This window comes from Rhamphochromis longiceps, linkage group LG5 (genome assembly GCF_057381845.1).
Source record: "Rhamphochromis longiceps isolate RC_006_pf linkage group LG5, R_longiceps_female_GT1.1, whole genome shotgun sequence".
Classification (NCBI taxonomy): domain Eukaryota; kingdom Metazoa; phylum Chordata; class Actinopteri; order Cichliformes; family Cichlidae; genus Rhamphochromis; species Rhamphochromis longiceps.
Window position 1 is genome coordinate 33,000,297 of NC_140561.1, and position 19,800 is coordinate 33,020,096.

At 38.7% G+C, this 19,800-nt stretch overlaps 1 protein-coding gene across 8 annotated transcripts in view; it reads left to right on the forward strand.

Moving 5' to 3' along the window:
• The window catches only part of eif4g3a (eukaryotic translation initiation factor 4 gamma, 3a), a 72,712-nt gene that overhangs the window by 15,139 nt on the left and 37,773 nt on the right, over window positions 1–19,800 (forward strand). For 5 of the 8 annotated variants that reach the window (XM_085407265.1, XM_085407268.1, XM_085407264.1 and 2 more), the window contains exons 3-7: window positions 4,953–5,117; window positions 7,346–7,438; window positions 10,234–10,266; window positions 15,507–15,527; window positions 18,183–18,362. In XM_085407265.1, the coding sequence (XP_085263391.1) occupies window positions 4,953–5,117; window positions 7,346–7,438; window positions 10,234–10,266; window positions 15,507–15,527; window positions 18,183–18,362 (492 nt within the window). The remainder of the gene's footprint in view (window positions 1–4,952; window positions 5,118–7,345; window positions 7,439–10,233; window positions 10,267–15,506; window positions 15,528–18,182; window positions 18,363–19,800) is intronic. The other 3 variants (XM_085407270.1, XM_085407267.1, XM_085407271.1) reach the window with 3 other exon arrangements.

Sequence of the window (19,800 nt, forward strand, 5' to 3'; positions counted from 1 at the left end):
ATTTGGTTACTGAATTTAATGCGGTTGTGTACAACCATTCATTCATGAAGGTAAAACCTGAAAACATATAATAATTTTTTTGTAATATGGAATTATGTCATTCTATTTGTTATGTATTATGTCATTGTAATTTTGTGGTGTAGTGGTTAACACATGGAGGAGACGCAAAACCCGGCCTCAAAGCTCACAAGCTGCTATACTACTAGGATTGTGTCAAATTAACATGTGGATGCCTCTGCTATTGTGACCGCTTGGGGAAATAAAGGAACAGCTGAAAATACCATTATGTATCATAGTTGATAAGAGAAAATAATCATTCCATTCTGCTGATGTCAGTATGTTTTCATAAAAAATATTCTGTATTTGGTATTTATTGCCAAATTTTGGTGCCTTTAACCAGTGAGCTAGAAGAAGCAAACTGATGGCTGACCTCCTGGCCCCTCTGTGTGTTTTTACCAAAATGCTGTTTTCCTAGGTTTACACACCAACATTGGTATGGGTTGTTGGGAGTTTAAATCTGAAGCTTTACAGTTAACCCCGAAAACTAGTAAAATGTTCCAGGTATGTATTACAGGAAGAGAAAGACTTCCTGCTGACTCGGCACTCCTCTTTGCCTGTGAAATTAAAGTGAAAGTATTTAATATGTGCGGTAGCAAAAAAAGGGGGAAAAAAGATACTTAAAATTAAGGATGGACAGATCCAGAATTTTCCAGTTGCTGTACAATGTTGTTATCATGGCCTCAGCTCAATACCAGAGTTATTCACAGCCCAGTACCGCATTATTCAAGTTACTTGTACTAGTTGGCGTTTTTTCAGCTCGGTGTAAGAGCAGTAGGCTGCTTCATACTCCTGTCTTACAGTTGTACTCGTTTTTCCTCTTCCTGATGTCACTCTGTTTCACTTTGAGTGCAGAATGGAGCTGAATTCCTGTCGAACTGACAAGAACATGTCATACTAAAAACGTTCCAAAATGGACATAACATGAATGAGAGTCAGAAAGACAGACAGAGATAGCATTCCTCTCCTTGTTGTGTGAGCTTTGCAGTCATGTCCACTTACACGGCCTCAGTTTGCAGTTAAGTACAAAAGTGGAAAAGTTTTGTAAACACATGAAGAAAATCTGTTGCTGCTGCAGGCGTGAAGAACCTCCACACTGCTGCCTTTTGCTGTTAGCATCCTCATACTATTTATCTCCCAGCTTTATGTGGCACAGTAAACAATTTAAAGTTAAATTGAGTAGATTGGCTTGTTGTTACCCAAAGCTGTTCAGTAGGTTAATTTACCTGTCAGTTTGTCATTTTATAATGATGGTGCTACAACATCGCACAACATTATTTGTAGCAATAACAAAGAGAAGGCTTTATGCTGAAACGCAGCAGCAATTTCGTCAGCATGGTGACTGTAAACACTTTCTAACCAGAAATCTTTTTTACTCGTTTCGATGTTAAGAGTGCCAAAGACTATAATGGTGGAGATCCTGTTTGCTGTCAGTCCAGTGTTTGACATTAGGATTGTATGAAACTGGGCAATAATAATACAAACTGTGCAAACATGCATGTGTGCTTGTAATTTAAAAGAGCACATACGTGTAAGGAAATTCTTTTGTGATCAGATCTCAGCAGGCCTGATCTGCAGATTGGTTCCCTCAGGGTACCTCTGCCATTTACTGACTCCTTCAGGAATTAATTAACATTTTCTTCATCATATCTTTGTCATGATAATATTTACATAATTTGTAGTGCGTTTCTGTTGTCACATGCCTGGAGCATAAACATATGAGTTAGGAGGATTTGGTAGACAATTAGATTTGCCTGAACTTTAGAGGCTGCGTATTGCCTGGTAGTCGGTGACCAGCCACACCTACTGTGCCTCTCTAAAGACAAAATAAGCCCAGCGTAGCAATCTTAATGAGGCGAGCAGTTAGCAGAAAGAACAGAAACTGTGCCTATTGTGACACACCTTGTGAATGAACAGAATAGGAATAGTTTTTTTTGGTTTTCAGCTTAGATAAGAATGATGATTTTCCAAGTCTCCCTTTTTGTTTTTCATTGTGTTTCTGTTTTCAGCTTAATTTTTGTAAAATGTTAAACAGAAACACAAGTCACCAAAATACACCAACATCAGTGATAGAGTTGATGCATTAGGTGTCTGAGATTTAAAAAAAATATCATATTATCTTGCATCTAGCATTGTGTATTAAAAAGTTCTTAAAAGTCACTTCTGTGGGTAGATTACTGGAGAATGTGGAGGAATCTAACTTTCATTCATATCAAGATATTTGATCTGTCGGTTCTTTCACAGAAAAAGAAAATAATAATTTGTTTCACAGATTTCAGATTTTGAAGCTCTTTCTTTGAGTTCTCTTTTAATTTGGTTGTTCTATAAACATGAAAGAAGAACATGATCACAGTCTGAATGCCACAAGATTGTATGGCGTGCACTTGTGCGCTTAACATTACCAGTATTGCTCTTGCTGAGCCAGATGGAGGACTGGGTCAAAACTTGGCCTCTTGCACTTGATGGAGGTGTATTATATCATTATGAGCAGCAGAGTTGCCAGTGCTCTGACCAGGACTACCTGCCCTGCTGTCAACAACCTTTATTGTACTTACAGTACAATTTTATTTTACTTTCACCTGTCCGCTCACCTCTTGCCCCCCTCGCCCACGTACTCAGTGAAACAGAGCAAACCCAGGAAGATTAGCGTGACCACAAATATCAGCAAAAAGCATTTTTGCTAGCCCTGCTCGATTCTACTAGAAATATAATCAATATGTGGCGAGCAGCGATTAGATTTGTTTGAGCGCTTTCTGAACTATTCAAGGCAAAACCAAACCACCTGTGCCTGTTGTGCAACACCTTGTGAATAAACAGAATAAAATTTTCTTTTTCCTTTTTTTTTCTTCTTTTTTTTGGAAAATGCTTGAAAAATACTGCAGATCCAGGAGCAAGTGCTAGGCTGAAAATAGACAAAGAACTAATGTATAAAAATCAGCAGTGTTCGCTTGTTGCAGGCTGCAGGGTTTTGAATGTTTTTCTATGTTGTCGCATGATCTAGTCACATGACTGTTATGTCAAAACCAATTAATCAGCCTGATATTGATTTAACAATTTATATAAAGATAGTAGCCATTATAAAACGTGATGCTTTCCCCCCCCTGTAATTAATTCAGCTAAATATTGATGTCTCACATAGACTCAGTTTATCATTGATTTTTACATCATGCACTCATGCAGTTTTTAACATTGGATTTTCTTGAACTGTAAATATAATTCAACAGAAAATGGATCAATAAAAAGTGATCTGAACCAAACTTTGGCACAGCCGGGCAGGGAGTGAATTTAGGATTTTTTGGGTGGGGCAGCTAAGTGTAATGGTACATGCGTTGAATTTAAAACTCAAGACAGTGTGTCATCAATTAGAGAATCACTGTAAAAAACAAATGTGGCTCGATTATTCTTTCATCTCAATCTTGTTTTCATAAACTTTGAAAGCCGAAATGATCGCTGAAAATCAAATTTGATTAATCGCAGCACCCTCAAATAGATGTTAACGGATATTTAATGAAAGGAGGGCACATAAACAGGGTAGATAACAAAAAAGGGTTGTTGTTTTTTAACCTTTTGATTTATTAGGGGAAAATGTGTCTATTTTTACAGGGTCTGGCATTTAACAGTACGCTAGAATTGACCTTTTTTTCTGACACCACACTGAAGATGTTTCCTGCCCTGATAACATTTCTGAATTGTGGAAGGTACAGTAAGCAGCTGCACATTAGACGAGGAAATGCTGTGTGCTTGGAGATGGGCTGTTCAGCTGTGAGCTTTGTTTATTCTTTGCAACCTGACAACACTGAAAACATTGGAGGCTTTATGAGATTTTTCAAGCTCTCAAAGTTTTTGGGGGGGTTAAAACTGCAACAATGATGACACTGGTGGAAATAAACGGCACTCGTTGCATGAAGCTGTTGCTCTGTATGGTGATAGTGGGGTTTACTCAGCCGCTCTTTCTTCTCTTCCCCCTCATGTACAGCCCCCATACAGTTGCTTACCTCCCCTCCCCCATCCCATCACACTGTATGTCCTCAGAGTCAGTCACTTGCCTGAAGCAATGCAGGCTCCTCCCCTGGTAACAGCAGCTAGATTAGTTGCTTTATCCCAGGTCATCTGAGGGAAGTGGGCCACACAGTGGAGATGCAGAGATACTATAGAGACTGTGCAGAGTATTGGCTATAAAGGTTACAAACATTTGAAGTTGAGAGTTTGTAATTTTAGTAGCAGAGTTTTTAAATCTCTCAACATAGAAAAGCAGCCCTTGTTAGAGGAGAAAAAAAGAGAAGAGGGAGGCTTGCCTAGCTTTCCATTTCCCCTCCTTGTCTGCTTACTGATTTCTTCCTGCAGTATCCTGTCTCATTCCCTGGTGTTTTCAGGCCTGCTGCAGCAACAAGCAGCACCTGCAGTGGGGCCAGCCCATAGCTAAAGCTGCCAAGGCCCATCCTGCCACACCACAGAGAGCTGAATAAAAAATCTCAGCTTTGTCTGATACTGCTCACCGCCGGTACCCACCCTGAACCCTTCCCTGTGGCTCAAGCCTGTTTGACATGACTCACTTCTATCTGTTGCACAGAATATTCTCTATCTATCACAGATTATTTGACCCAGTTTTGCCATATGAGGCCCAGACATACTTGCACAGCAGGCTACAGAAGAGGCCGCAGTCGAGTTTTTAGCAAAGTGCAGCAGCCTTCAGCAGCCATGCATGTTTGAAGGTCTTCACCTCTGCATAAATACAGGGGCTAATCCTGCTGCTTGAGCGCTTAATTTACATCCCTCAGCAGGAGGGAGGACTAATGACCTGTGGAGCCCCGCCACTGCTGTTCCTCCTCTGCACCAGCCTGGCATAATATATCATTTTGTTTAAATCTTTAATTTTACTGCTTCATTTCATACAGGTGTCCAGGCATGGTCCTTCTTACCCTGCTCACGACATCACAAAGGGACACACTAATTTGCCGGGCACCCCGCCTGGTCATGCCCATTCCCCGGCGCTCTCTCAGGTATCAGTACCCACAGCTTCCCCATATCGCTACCCTAAGGGCTGGGAGGCAGGCGGAGGGGTGAGTTTGTCACTGTGACCGCCGTCATCCTCTCTGCATTTTCATGTTTATTGTGAAACGGGTTCAGTGTGTCCACATAGAACAACTATATTTCCACATTTGATGTGTGTTAAATTGTATTTATTTATTTTTTTTATACCTGTAGACACCCTGTATTAGTTTTGGTCATGTTGCCTACACACTACCCTTTGTTCTTTTGTTCTCCTTTCTTACGTCAGCCTTCATTTTCATGTTTGTCACTTCTCTAATTTCACAACATTTCTAATGCAGCGCTAAGTCATGTGTGCATGAGTGTCTTCTTTTAATGAAATTCACATGATTACATGATGAACACCGCCACAAAATCTAAGAGAGCAGGTCTTGCGCACTGCTGCCTATAGGAAAACATCCATCCACTGTTTTCTACACACAGTACCTGCTTAATCTTGACAAGGGTTCCAAAGTTAGCAACCTCAGCATGGATCTGGCAAAAGGGAGATAAACAGTCCGGCCTGTTGATTTTTCCAGTCTCCTATAGGGCTTATGCGTACTTAGAAAGAATGTTTACTTGACCTGTAAGATTTTGTGAGAGAATTAGAACACAAACTCAACCTTATTATGAGAGTATTATTAAGTTATGTTGGATTAATTCACAGTTTTATACTGATAATTATGTTTAGAAGCTTAAATATTAGTTATTTGACATTTTGTCCCACTGGTCAAGTAAGCAGTATAAAAAGCAGTTCTATAAAATATTTGATTGGTGTTGGGGGCTTGTTAAAGCGGATGTATTGTCCTAATTTCCAGCTCTATCTGTAGAGTAGATGCATTATTTGACAGGATTTATCTTATGGCGAACCTTAGTTCAGCTCCTCAATTCACCTTTTGTTTGAAAGCAGTTTTAGCTCCATCCCCTTTAAGCAAACTGTATTTTAATTGGCTGCCCAACACAAACAAAAGGTTTAAAAAGCTGGTGGGTGAGGCGAGATTAAGGGCATACCTTATGTCAGGGGTGTCAAACTCCAGGCCTCGAGGGCCGGTGTCCTGCAGGTTTTAGATCTCACCCTGGGTCAACACACCTGAAACAAATGATTAGTTCATTACCAGGCCTCTGCAGAACTTCAAAACATGTTGAGGAGGTAATTTAGTGATTTAAATCAGCTGTGTTGGATCAAGGACACATCTAAAACCTGCAGGACATCGGCCCTCGAGGCTTGGAGTTCGACACCTGTGCCTTATGTGGATCGCATCGTTTGACACTTTGGTCAGTACTCTATTTGTATGACAGGAAGGAAAACAAAAAGCAAATAAATCCCCTTTAAATCGAGATATGCATGTGTGTATGAATCCATATATGCCATGATCACAGTAGACATACTGTGACCGATTTTATATTTGAGATTTAGGCATGGGATAAATATTGGGTAGAAATCCAGCAAGGACGCTTTCCTCTCTGTCTGTAACTACAGTAAAATCCTAACCCGTTTGATGGAGATTGGGTGAGGCTATGACAGAATTTACAAGGGCAAAGCAGAAATAAATCAGAGTTGAGCATTATGAGAAGATTCACACGCTTGTCGCTTTTTAGTTAGGTACTGCATCCAGGTGCTTCCTCTTTTCATTTTGAAAAACACCTAGATGTATACAGGTAACTTTGTGAAAGGTCAGTCTATTAATCACAAAGACATAAACAACATCAGTGACACTGCTGCTGCCTTGCTGCTTTCACTTTAAAGCATGTTGACTCTGTGACTGAGCTTCTCTGGAAGAATGTGACAATGCTTGCAAGGAATCCAGTTCTTCCTTTTTACCGTGGTAAACTAATGGCCCACTGCCTCACCCTAAAGCAGCTCTAGTCACTCACCAGCCTTTCTATAAATAGTTTTGTCAGCCAACACAAACTTAAATTATCACCATCACAGCAGCAGCACGATGAAGAAGAGTACGCAGATCTGCTTAAACCCACCTCTGCTTAGCTCCACTGCACACTAGATGAAAAATAAAGGAACACAGGATTTGCAGTCCTTGGGGGTACCAATTATCTTTGCACAGTACATAAACCCTGATTGAAAACACTTTCTCCCAGCTACACCCAAAATTATTTAGTGCTGTGTTTTAGTGTGTTGTCTATAGTTTATGTCCTTTGCAGTGCACTTTCTCTTAAATGACTAGGGACTGATTGCTGCACATTTTTTGCTCAGTATACATTAAGCCTTCTTTTTTTCTGTTTCTATTTCTTCTTTTTACAGTCTCCATACAACCCTGGGCAAAATGCTGGCTCCGCACCTTTAGTGTACTCTCCCCAGACGCAGCCAATGAATGCACAGCCACAGAGTCGCCCGGTGAGTGCCACTCTGGTGCTGGATTTACAGCACACCTGCCTCCAAGAACCCAAACAGTTTTGTGTTTTAGTGGAACTCTGTTTTATAGCTTTACGAAGAAAATCCACGTAAATTGATGATTGATCTTAGCTTGATTGTGGCACTGAGGTACCTCGATACAGGCTATATTTATTTAATAAGGTCTCCCTCATTTATGGGCTTGTTGTTGGTGGTAACATATTGGAAATGAGTCCCTTTTGGTGTATTTTTTTTTCCTCCTTTCATCTGCATTTAGTACTTTATACAGTTACTGACAGTGAGAAATAGTAGGAAATTAACTTTTAGCTACAGGAAAGAAAATTCAGATCAGTCCTGGGATCAGTATTTTTTATCATGTTTTGAATAATCAGAATTCAGATGTTGCAGTTAGTGAGAGTAAGTAAGAGCTGTTCAGGTGTTGTCAGGTGTGTCATCATGTTAAATTCAGGTTTTTCAATACAATTCTTGTGCAGAATAAAGGAATGTAAATTACATCAAAGTGGCAATTCTTTATCTAAGCTTTACTCACTTTCTAAGGGAAGCTTAAAGTGGACCTGTTGCACTCATTTCTAGTTCCGTTTATTTTATTCTTTGACTTTCCTACAATGGCTTTGCATAAAAACGATTACTTGACTTGTACTGGGTCCCATAGTTCTGACTGAAATGAATGATTTCACCTCCTTTCCCTTTAAGGTCAACCTCCTTTTAAGCTAAATTTCATCTGATTGGCTGCCTCTCACAAACAGAAGATTTAAAAAGCATATGGGTTCTGTTTTTCTCTCATAGGGATTACTTATGGATATGCTTACCTCATTAACAACTATGACATGTTTAATGTGAACATCCAACACTGTAAGAATATATACACAAACTCCAATTCTAAAAAAGTTGGAATTTATTTACATTTAAAACAGAGCACAATGATTTGCAAATCTCAACACCCATATTTGATTTACAAAAGAAAATAGAAATCATATCAAATGTTTAAACTGAGATTTTAAGAGTTTGATGACAAATTTTAGCAGCAACACATTTCAAATAACTTGGCTAAAAAAGCAAGTGGTACATAAAAGAAACCGCTAGAACTAAAGCGGAAAACTGTTTGCAATCAGAAATCAAAATTTGAATCTTTTTTTGGAAAACATTGACGCTACATCCATCAGATTAAAGAGAAGGACCATCTGGCTTGTTATGAGTGCTCAGTTTTAAAGTCTACATCTCAGATGATTTGGGAATGCATTAGTGCCTATAGAATTTGAAGCTCGCACATTTGGAAAAGCATCAGAGAAATATCTGCTGTCATCTAGATGATGTCCTTTTCAGCAAAGCCCTTGCATTTTTCAGCAAGACAATGCTCAAGGCTTTGTAGTAGAAGAGTCTGATTGCTGAACTGCCCTCCATGCAGTCTAGACCTTTAAATAACTGAAAACATTTAGAGCATCATGAAATGAAAAAATAAGACAAAGAAGACCCAGAACTGTTGAGCAGCTAGACTCTGTAGAGTAGGGTGACATTGTCCTGTCAAAACTCTAGCAACTACTGTCCTCAGTTTCCAGATGTTTACAGGTGGTTGTAAAAACAAATCCCAACATTTTTGAGACGTGTTGCTGCCATCAAATTCAAAATAAGCTAAAATTTGCTTGTTAAAAGTTAAATTTTCCCACCTTATCATTTGATATGTTTTCTGTATTGTATTGTGAATAAAATACAGGTTTATGTGGTTTGCAAGTCGGGATGGGACATGATATGAATTTAGCTTTGTGGTCAAATGTTTGAGCATGTTGGAGGTATTTCCCCCCTTTGTTGTGATCAAAGCTCTGCTTGTGTTGCAAGTGAGCCTCACGTCCTTTTTTTTTTTTTTTTTTTTTTGGAGCGCTTCTCTTGATGCCACCTTGGATACTTTCCAAACCAAAATATGGAGCGTTTACATGACGTCGTAATGCAAATGCATCAGACGTCAGTGGAACAAATAACCAGGATCGTTAGGCAGGCAGATGAACAATTCCAAGGAACTGAACTTCTAGATTGCAATCTCTATTTGCAAGTAACTGCAATTTTTCTTTTTATTTTAGAAATCATTCCAACTTTTTTTGAATTGGGGGAAAAAAACAGAAAACCATCATAGGTCCATTTTAAGCTTGATATTAACTACCAAGCAGGTCTTTTGGTTTTGCTGGTGGTTCTGCTTCTCTTTGACTGAAATATATATGCCTGAAATGTTCAGTGTAGTTGAAAGAAAACCTTTAAAGCAGGAATGATCTTTAAAAAAAAAAAATCTTACCACAAAAAGCCTAGAAGAAAATATTTCAGTATAATATTGTCTCATTTACTTTGTTTGTAAGTCTTTCTGTATCAGAAGAGCATAGCTAACAGGAAATAAGTCACTGTCCAGTAAGCCTTGTTTTAAATTCTGCCACTTAAGCCATTTTATTTCACTGCAGTATGCCTTATACAATCAAATTTATTTTTTCTGCATTTGACATTTACTCACAGTGTCTTCGCTGGCCTTAAAATCTGTTATATTCAATGTGGTAGTTACAAGTAACAATTGCAAGCTATTATTTGCAAATGCATGCTGTGACTGAGAACTAGTGTTGAATCATGTGCCATGTGTCTCTAAAGCTTTGTAGCTCTGTGGTTTTGTGTTGTACTTCCAAGCGTCGGCTTCCATTGCTCATCTTATACTGTATCTGTGTCTCTCTTATGCTCTCTCTTCTCCCCGCTTTGCCATCACTGCTTCAATCTCCTTGCTGGACCTCTCCTCCCTCCCCCACCAGTTTGCTACGGGCCCTCGACCAACCCACCATCAGGTAATTTACCCCTGCTGTACGCCCCTCCTGCTCCCTCTCTTGCATCATCATCATCATCAAAGCAGTTTGCTGGGCCCTGTTGGCAATGGCCTGTTTGTGGGGCGTCTGCTGTTCCTTAGGAGAAAAATAGTCTCAGATTTAAAAGCCTTCAAGAATCTTGGAAACAGTTAAAGAGGGTTTAATTGTCATGGGATGTTTCCGTGCTGCTAGTTAATCAAGATATCCAGTCAGGTGCACCGAGCTGTTTCCTGATTCTTTTTTTGAACTATTCATGTTTATTTTTATGTTGAGGGTGAAATTAGTTCCTTCCAGTAACTGTTATTTGGCCTTTATCAGCTTTTAATTTATTGATTCCTTTGGGTTCTAAGTGGAAAAAGTAGGATGTTTTGCACAAGATTTTGCAAGAAACCTTGACATTTAATGCTTTTTAAATTATATAACTTGGTTAGTTTATTCAGTTTTGTATTTTCTCAAACACACATAGTCTACAGCAGAGTACAGACCAACCACTGTTATTCATTATATTGACAGTTTTGAAAGCGATTCTGTCTGCATATTAATTTTTGTTTTACCTTATGCTTTAAATTAGGAATTGTGTTTAGCCACTTTGTTTTAGCACCTTCAATTTAAAATAGAAATATTGGACACTGCATTCAAATTTACAATTTAGGTTGATATCAATACAGAAAGGACTGTGTGGTAGATGATGACCTTTTAAATCAGTTATTAAAGTTTAGGTGTTTAAAAGTAGTCAGAGTGAAACTCATCAAGTCAGACAAAATTCTCATACTTAACGGTTTGCGGCAAATGCTTTTCAGTCAACGACTGCTTGAAGTCTCGGGCATAAAGTCGTCATCAGACGCTTTGTGTCTGAGAACACAGACTGCTTTTGTATACCTCTGCATTCATCTGGTTGCTTCCATCAGCAGTGAAATCATCAATAAATGCCAGTGTGAGAGCGCTGTTAGCAGCCATATATAACCACGTTGGCGAACTTTGGTTTATAAGTTCTACATTTTCCTCTTTTCATAACTTTGATGGAGATGCTTTGTTGGTTCATACAATTTTACCATAGAGCTGCTGTTATCCTTCTTGGCTTACTTGGGGAAACCAAACAGCCACTCTATAAACCCATGGCACAACATGGAAGAGCCATCTCGATAGGAAAAGACTCAGTAATTTTAGAAGAGAACTGAATAGAATAGAGACAGAGAAGGCTGATTGGTTGAAAGAGGAGTGAAAGAAGCAGTCTACTGTGAAAAACCATCCTTGAACAGAGGAGGTGGCTTACCACACCAACTGTCTGCCACCTACAATGCAGTTTTGCCTTAACGCCCACTCATGTCTTGCATCAGGTGATCACAATATGTTACGTGACAGGGCGAGGCAAGGTCTGACTAAGGGGCAACTCCCACTAGGGTTTAAATACCTGGGACTCTCCACCATTTGGTTTTAGAACTGAAGAAGCTTCTGGGATGAGAGGTGAAACGTCTTCAAGAAACTTAACAAAGTCTAGTTGCTTTCTTTCCAAGCTCCTTAGATAACCAAGCAACAATAAGTGGTAGTAAAACTGGAAATGGAGAATGTTGGTCTTCAGGGTAAAAGTTCTGAGTCAAAACATTCCAGAGAGCTCAGCTTTGACTTTGAAAGCAAACGTTCTCAGTTTTACGCTTTGCTGTAGTAGGCGAGTCTTTGCAGACAAGTCAGGGTCTTCCACGCAAACCATGCTCAGCTGCAGCAGTCTGCCAGCAACCAAAGCATCCGCAAGGGGGGTTTCAGTACAGCACTGTATACCTCTTTGTAACCAGTTTCACCAGCAACCATTCAGCAATTGGTCAGGAAATATACATTTTTCCATAGTGACCTGTGGTGGCCAGATGATTGGGTGTGGGCCCGTGTGACTGCGGCCTAAGCCAAGTGTCTCTTTTGAATCATTTCATTTGACACTTTCAGTATCCATTATTTTATTTCTAATTGAATGGGAGACAATTTTTTTTAGTTTTTATAGTTTGGATTGAGTACACATTATGTTTAAAGTATTCACTCTTCCACTCAAGTGCCCTTAAACAGCAGTTGTACGACTTTATTATGTTATTAGTGAAATTGAATGGGCCTACTTTTTAAAATTAATTTGTTAATCAAACAGGTAATCTGAGGTGCATGTCAATTCTTGCTCTTCTTTGGAGCAGACATCAATCTGACACCAAATTACTAATTTCGTAGTAGAGAATTGTTGTGATAATCTTTACCTTAGTTTTAAGGCATTTCTCCAGTTTTGTTAATGCAAACAGGACAATTATGATATTCCATCTAAGCTCTTGGATAGAATATATTTCCTAAAAACAGAAATGGGAACATTACATGCTCATATGGCTAAATCTGTCATATTTTTGGAATTCGTTCTCACTATAAATACCAAGATATTGCTTTTTTAACTTCTTTTTCAGTGTTAAGACAAGGTAGTGGTCAGGTAGGCTGCAGTCAAGAAAAGAGCCTAGAAAAATTGTGTGTGGATTGGCCCCATCTTCCTGTGGTGATAGCTGATACCTGTGTAAATAACACTGTGGATCCTGTTAGACTGTAGACACTGTGTAAACCAAAGTCAATAGGAGGCATGTTGATGTATTCATGTCTTGCAGTTTGGGATTTATGATGGTGTTTGTGTATTACCTTGTGGATGCTAAGAGTCTTAGACATGTCTGGGTCCTGACATTCAATCCATGCGGCCTGCTGTTATCTTTGTGTTTGTCGATTCACACCACTATGATTCATGCAGCTGCCCGTTTATGAGGTTGATGTGTTATTCACACCCACTGGTCCACAAGATGTGCCCCCTGTCACTTGCTGTGTAACATCCTCACCTTCTGGTTGCTTCAGTGTAGACAAATTTCATATAGTCTATTAATAGGATGGTATCAAAGTGGAACCGGCGTGTTTACTGGCACAAACACAGACGCACGCACACATAAACAAGTGCATGCTCTGGCTGTCACAAATTGGTGCTGAAATTTCTTGTGCCACCACGGAAGTGGAATCGGAAAGAAGGAGGAGACAAACAGTGGCCTTTTATACCAACAGAGAAAACGGCTATTGTTTTAGTGAAACACACTCAATGCACTGTAAAGTGAGCATAGAGATCCAAACATTTATTTGGTCAGAAGATAAGTCTGTCTACAAATAAGCATGATTTTTACTTGCTGTTATGATTTTCAGCACATCTTCTGTCTGTATGTGTGAGAACCAAAAGAGCAGAGTTATTGGAGATTAGTTACCACTAAAATAAACATTTGTTTGCTTGAGAGTTTCTCACTGTAAATGACTCTGTAAACCTGAATTTTCAAAAATCAAAGGTTTTATTTGTATTATTTATTTATTAGATTTGAGCTGTCAAGCATGTTGATCTCATAGCAAGAAGGTCCTGGGTTTAAATCCATTGGCTCCTGGGAGCTTTCTGTGTGGACTTTTGAGTTTTTATGTTCTCCCTGTGCCTGCGTGGGTTCTCTTACACTCCAGATTTAATTTGATCATTTCAGTTTAGTTTTTTTTAGTATGAGTTTGTTTAAAATTCATTAGTTTTAGTTATATATTTTTTAAAATCATCATACAAGGGTTTTTTCTCAGGGACAAGATTTAGGAAAATCAGAAAAGATAATACGACATAATGACAGCACTTTGAAAGCAGTTGACTCACTGTCATGCAGATATCTTAAATCTCATTAAACATGCACCAAAGTCTCCTCAGGCTGGTTGTGTTGATAAATTTGACCAAACCAAATCCAAAAGATGAAAATTAAGGACATTTCCTCTATATTTTTAATTTAGTTCGTTTTCTAAGTTTGAAAAAATGTTTCAGTTTTTTCAGTTAACTCAAATATTTTGTCATAGACTAAAAACTAAAGTTAGGTAAGTTTAAATAACCCAGTGACCCTAAATGGTATGAAGATACTCACTTTCAGCATTTTCTTTTGAGTTTGAGGAGTTGGTTTTAGCAATATGTTAAAAATAGAAGTATCACAGTAAAGTAGTTCTGTTAAGAGAGAGACGCAGTACTCCTGAAGTAAAGTCTGTGGGAGAATTCTCCAGAGGGACAGCAGTGGCGAGAAACGCTATTATTAGAAGGACTTTGTTAGCAAGGTGAATCTATTGAATGTACGACTGCATTCTCCAGACACAGATACCTGCTAATTAGTGCTAAATAGCACAATTACTGATACAAACCATATTGGAAAAAAATGCCAAACAAACTGGTCAAAAATATGTATTAGGGGACTAATTCGAGTGGCTGCTACTTAACTATGTGGTAGCTGCATTGAAGCAAAAAAAATTAAACCATGAAGTTAATGAAATGCAAAAAAAAAAAAATTATTAATGGCTAGAAGAAAAGAACATTGTCATACACATCATGTGCTTTATGTTTATTTCTTTGCAAACTAAATGAATTAAGGAATGGTAGGGAATGGACCAAACCACTGCGAGGCAAATCATCTGCAAGGATGAGTACATTTTCTAACTGTGAAACGTGTTGTTTTGCATCTATAATTAACACCAGAACTGTTATAATTATCGTTGTCATTGTTTAACATGTACATATGTGATTAGTGATTTGAATTAGCTGAGGTGAAGCCTGCTGTTTTTGGTAGTTTTGCTTTGTTTTCGTATTTCATCCCAGGAGGTTGTTGCCTGGGTTTCACCTAAACTCTGGTGGCAATTCTAGTAACATATGAAGGTCAGGGGACTGAAATGAAGCCCATCTGCTCCATAATATAGACATGTGTCTGAAACTCATCGTTCATGCAGCCCGTAACACTCCCTCCTCTTGCTGAGCCAGTGATTCAGGTGACAGTGAGATCCCTCTGGTGCAGAGAAGTCCCACTTCATTGTCACGAGGGTTTAATCATCCCAATTGGCAAAGAAACCCTTTCTAAAAATGCATGTTTAAATAATAGTTATGTGCATGTTACATTGGGTGCCACATGGCAACAAGTGAAATACCGATCTGACATTTTGACTGTGACTTTTGAGTCTTTCCTGCTCTACTGCCCAATTATTACCCATCACATTTTCTGAGATTATTTTATATATATTAGTTATATATATTGCCAAAGCGATTCCGAACCAGGTACTGTGTCATTTAGATAGAAGTAATGGGACAGCTTTCTGTTGATGTGTGTGGCCGCTTAAATCTCACCAGTATGGTCTCCTATTGGCTTTTCTCTTTTTTCCTGCTTTCAATACCCAAGGGAGGATTCAGGCCCATCCAGGTAATTTACCTCTTTGTCTAAAGTCTCTGCAGACCTGCATGGCATGACGAGGATCATGCTCAAATAATCCCATCCCTCCTGACTTTTTACCCTATACACCCCTTCATCTTCACTGCAGTGTACTCTTAGTACGGTGGACTTTCATCATCATTTTTTCCCCTATGTCCTGTCTTTTATCCCGTGGAGGATCATTAGTGGAATTTTCAGTTTATAATTTTTTAGTTTTCTCCCCATTCATTACTCATCCTCTATCACCTTGCACAGTTAAATGAACAGCATGCACAATTAGAGAGAAACTGTATATTCCCTCCCAAGTATTTGTTCTTTTAGATAATTTTTTGTCCTTTGTGAAAAGAAATGTGTTTGCTGCCTTGGAAATATGTTTTATGTTATATAGGTGACTAATTTATGTATATATGGTTACAGTCTTGTTGGGGGAGTTGTTTTAGTGATTGTTTTAAGCCTGTTTTTAAGTGACAAAGCTCCTTTGTGTTAATAATGTTCTGAATTTTTTTGTCTCTGTCTCGTTCTCTTGCTTTGCCAGCAGAGACTGATAATGACTTTTCCGGTAATTTCCCAGATTTTCACAGAGCTATTTACAATAAAGCCATTGAAGTTGATTTATTATGTTAAAGGTGATTTCCCTCCTGGATATTTTTAGACTGTTTTACAGCATTGTTTATTCTGCTCTCCATTCTGTTCTTCACTGAGGCACTCTGTGACTGTGGTTGGGTATTCCCAGCTTGAGTCCCGCTTATTTGGAAGTCGGTCACAGCTGTTGGTGGTGGTCTTTCTTCAGGCCCAGCACACAAAGTTTCAGCATATTAAATTCATTGGGCTAATCAAATACAGACCCTCTCTGATGTTTAACTTTTAAGTGATTGTGACATGTATTTGAAAAGCCACTGTAGCTGGAGTGACTGTGAGTATTGTATGTTTTTGTTTTGTTTTTCTGTTCTCTTTGACACACCAGAAAAGACCATATTTCTGCATGACGAGCAGGTCAGTGGCCTGTGTCGCACATTCTGTACAGCTGCGAGATTGGCCAAAACAAAAACCATAGTTAAGGGCTCTTAAAAGTCTGAGCTTTTACTTTTTTCTAGTTGTACATTCCAGGTAAAAAAAACTGGAAACTTTTGCTTTCCCTTAAAGTTTTTAGGGCCTTCTCCAGGAAACCATAACCAGGTCTATCTCTGGTCTTGTGATTTCTGGCAGGAGGATTGCAGCAAGAGTGAAAGTGAAGTTTTACACGACAGTATTGAGACCTGCTATGATGTATGGTTTGGAGATGGTGACGCTGCCACCAAGTCCACAGAGGTTTTTGGATGTAGTGGGTTGATGAGATAGAAGAGGATGCAAGGTTTGGGGTGGGATGGAGGCAGATGATATACTGAGGAAACCTGTAATATGAGCAGTCAAAAGAGGAACAGTTTTATCTCTCGCCTCCAGGTTGCTTATCCAGCTATACCGTGATCTTACTAATATTCATACCACAGAAAATCTCCATCTGTGTATAAATCCCAAATAAAACTGTGATTAAAAAAGGCAACAAGGGACGGATAAAATATCCGGAAGTTTGACTCAAAACAATGTATTAACACACCAATGTTTATAGTAAATAGTTTAATCTATCCCATTCATCTTGGTAGCAAATGGCAACAGGATATATTATTGACAGGAGAAACATCATGACTGCTTGATGGATTTAAAGAGGTTCCATCATTCCCAAACAGGAAAATCACCAGAATTGTGATAAAATCATATTTTAACCCTGATTGTGTTACATTCATGAATGGAAGTGGTGTAAAGACAGTAGCATACACAACAGAACTGAAATAAAGCACAGAGAAAACAATCTTTGTTTCTTTTAATGCATCTGTGCCTTGATTAGTTTTTTCACTCTGAATTGCTAGAACAAAATTTTGTAATGAGAAAGATATGACAGCAGTCTCTTGACTCAATTTTGATCTGAGTCAAGAGATCTGACCTAAACCAAATGATCAACCACCTCAATCGTGACCATGTCGGACACTTTAACAATAGAAACATTGTGAAGCTGCCCGGGATCACGACAGCAATGTACACATGAGGTTTGACCGAGTCGGATGATTGCAGTTCTGTGCTGTGGGCATTTTTTTTTTTTAACTCAAATGTCATCTCTGTTTGAATGACTTAATCGTGCTTTTAAGGCTGCTGGTTAGATGTTTGTGGCAGGATGAAAAATTAAGGACTTGAGTGTGTAAAGTGAGCTAAATTCAGACTGGTGCCACTATGTAAATATTCATCTGATTCATCACATTTCTTGCCAGCTAAAATATGTAATCCAAACTTCAGAGAGATGTTTAGTAAATAATTCAAGGAAGAGATTATTGGTTATTTTTGGAGGAAAAGTGACATAAAAGTGTTTTTGACTTTCAGAGTGGGTCTAATGAAACAGTCTGAACTGTCTGCAGCATTGCTTTCAGGGAAAGTTGTGGTCACTGGCCTTTTTTAAGCTGCTGATAAAAACCAAATCTGGAGTAAAGGTCTAAAAGTCTACTTGCTTGTAGTTTAGAAAAAGCATGACAGACTGCTGAAATGAGACTTTGTATCTGGGGTAGTATTCAATGTCTTCTGCTGTTTCTCTCTCTATTTTTTCTGCCTTGTTATCTTCAGTTTTTTCAGAGGACTCAAATGCAGCCTGCAAGGCCCACCATCCCGACGAACACGCCCTCGATACGGCCTGGCTCACAAGCTCCCACGGCAGCCGTCTACCCCACTAATCAACCAATAATGATGACCATGGCACCCATGCCTTTCCCTTCCCCCCAGGCTGCACAGTACTACATCCCACAGGTAAAGAAGTCACTATTATAGGTACAATTAAGACTACTAAAATAGTTGCTCTATCTATTTATCAATACCATTCTTCAACTCTGATTGGGCCTTACATTTATTTTTACTTTTCAGCAAAAACATGTATCGGAAAGTTTCCACCAAGAGTATTAAAATAAACTTTTCTGTGTTATTTTAATTTGAAACTCCGATAAGAATTCAAATGATATATAATATGTAAATTAGAGCACTTCAGAGGTGGTGTTAAAATGTTTTGTTTGGAAACAGCTAGGCTAGTTGTTTGTCTGCTGTTTCCATTCTTTGTGCCAACCTCATCCAGTTTTATGGTGGCTGTATATTTAATTATTCAAACTTAAAGTGTCAGGAAAACATTTTAGACAGCACCCAGCAATAAAAATGAATGGTCATATTTAAGATTAAAGTTTTTGATTACATTAACAATTGCTTTAAGTGGCCCTAGTGTGCTTTTTGTTATTTTCTGTCATATATATTTACACTGTCATGTACCAAGAAATTGAGCTGTGCTAGTCTGTAGTGGTTAAGAAAGAGATCTCTCGAATAGAAGTAACCTCCTCTCAAGTGTATGTGGTCTCTTCCACAGAGTAGGGCAGTTACTCCTTTGCATTGAAAGCAGCTGCTGAAGTTGTTTTCAGGGTGTTTTTCTGGCACATCCATGCGGGAGAAGATCTTTGAGCTGACCGAGAGCACACGAGATAGGATGTATTTGTCAGTTAGTTTGGGAATGCCTTTGTATCCACCTGAAGGCATCTCTGGTTAGACTGCTGCCCCCATGACACAGAGTCAGAAGTGTAAAACTCAATGGATGGTTATACTATAACAGTAGTGGGTGCTTATATAAAAAGTACCCAAAGTTTCAAATAACAAGTTCGGTGAATGCAAATTTTCAGGTATGAGAGCCAAAAGCCCAAGCTTCAAACTGTTCCAAAAAGTTCTGGCTTAAAATAGAGAAGCCCCTCCCACCTGCTGTTGAAATCTTCTGTTTGAAAATGGCAGCCAATGAGAAAAGAAGTGGGCCAAAAGTAATCTGAAAGGGAGGGAAAATAGTTTATTTCAGACAGAGAATGAACAAGAGGATTACTACACGCTCTAGTGTAACATAAATGAGAATTATTTATGAACTGTGCAGTTTAATTCATGCAGAATTATTCCACTAGCATCTAAGAGTAAAACCACATGCTAGGTCTTTATGTCTTTAGCAGAGTATCAGCTATACTCATAGCTCCACATTAGATGTATAAAGTTTGCGCACCAGCAGCAGCATTGCCTTTTGTGTTATGCACAAATATTTTGCGTGTCCACTGAACAACCCGAAAAGATCATAATAAACTGGTCTAGACAGAATTCAGTGGATTATTCAAAGGATCATCAAAAGGACCATTAAAACCCATAAAAACTCCCACAAATGCTAAAAATAAAA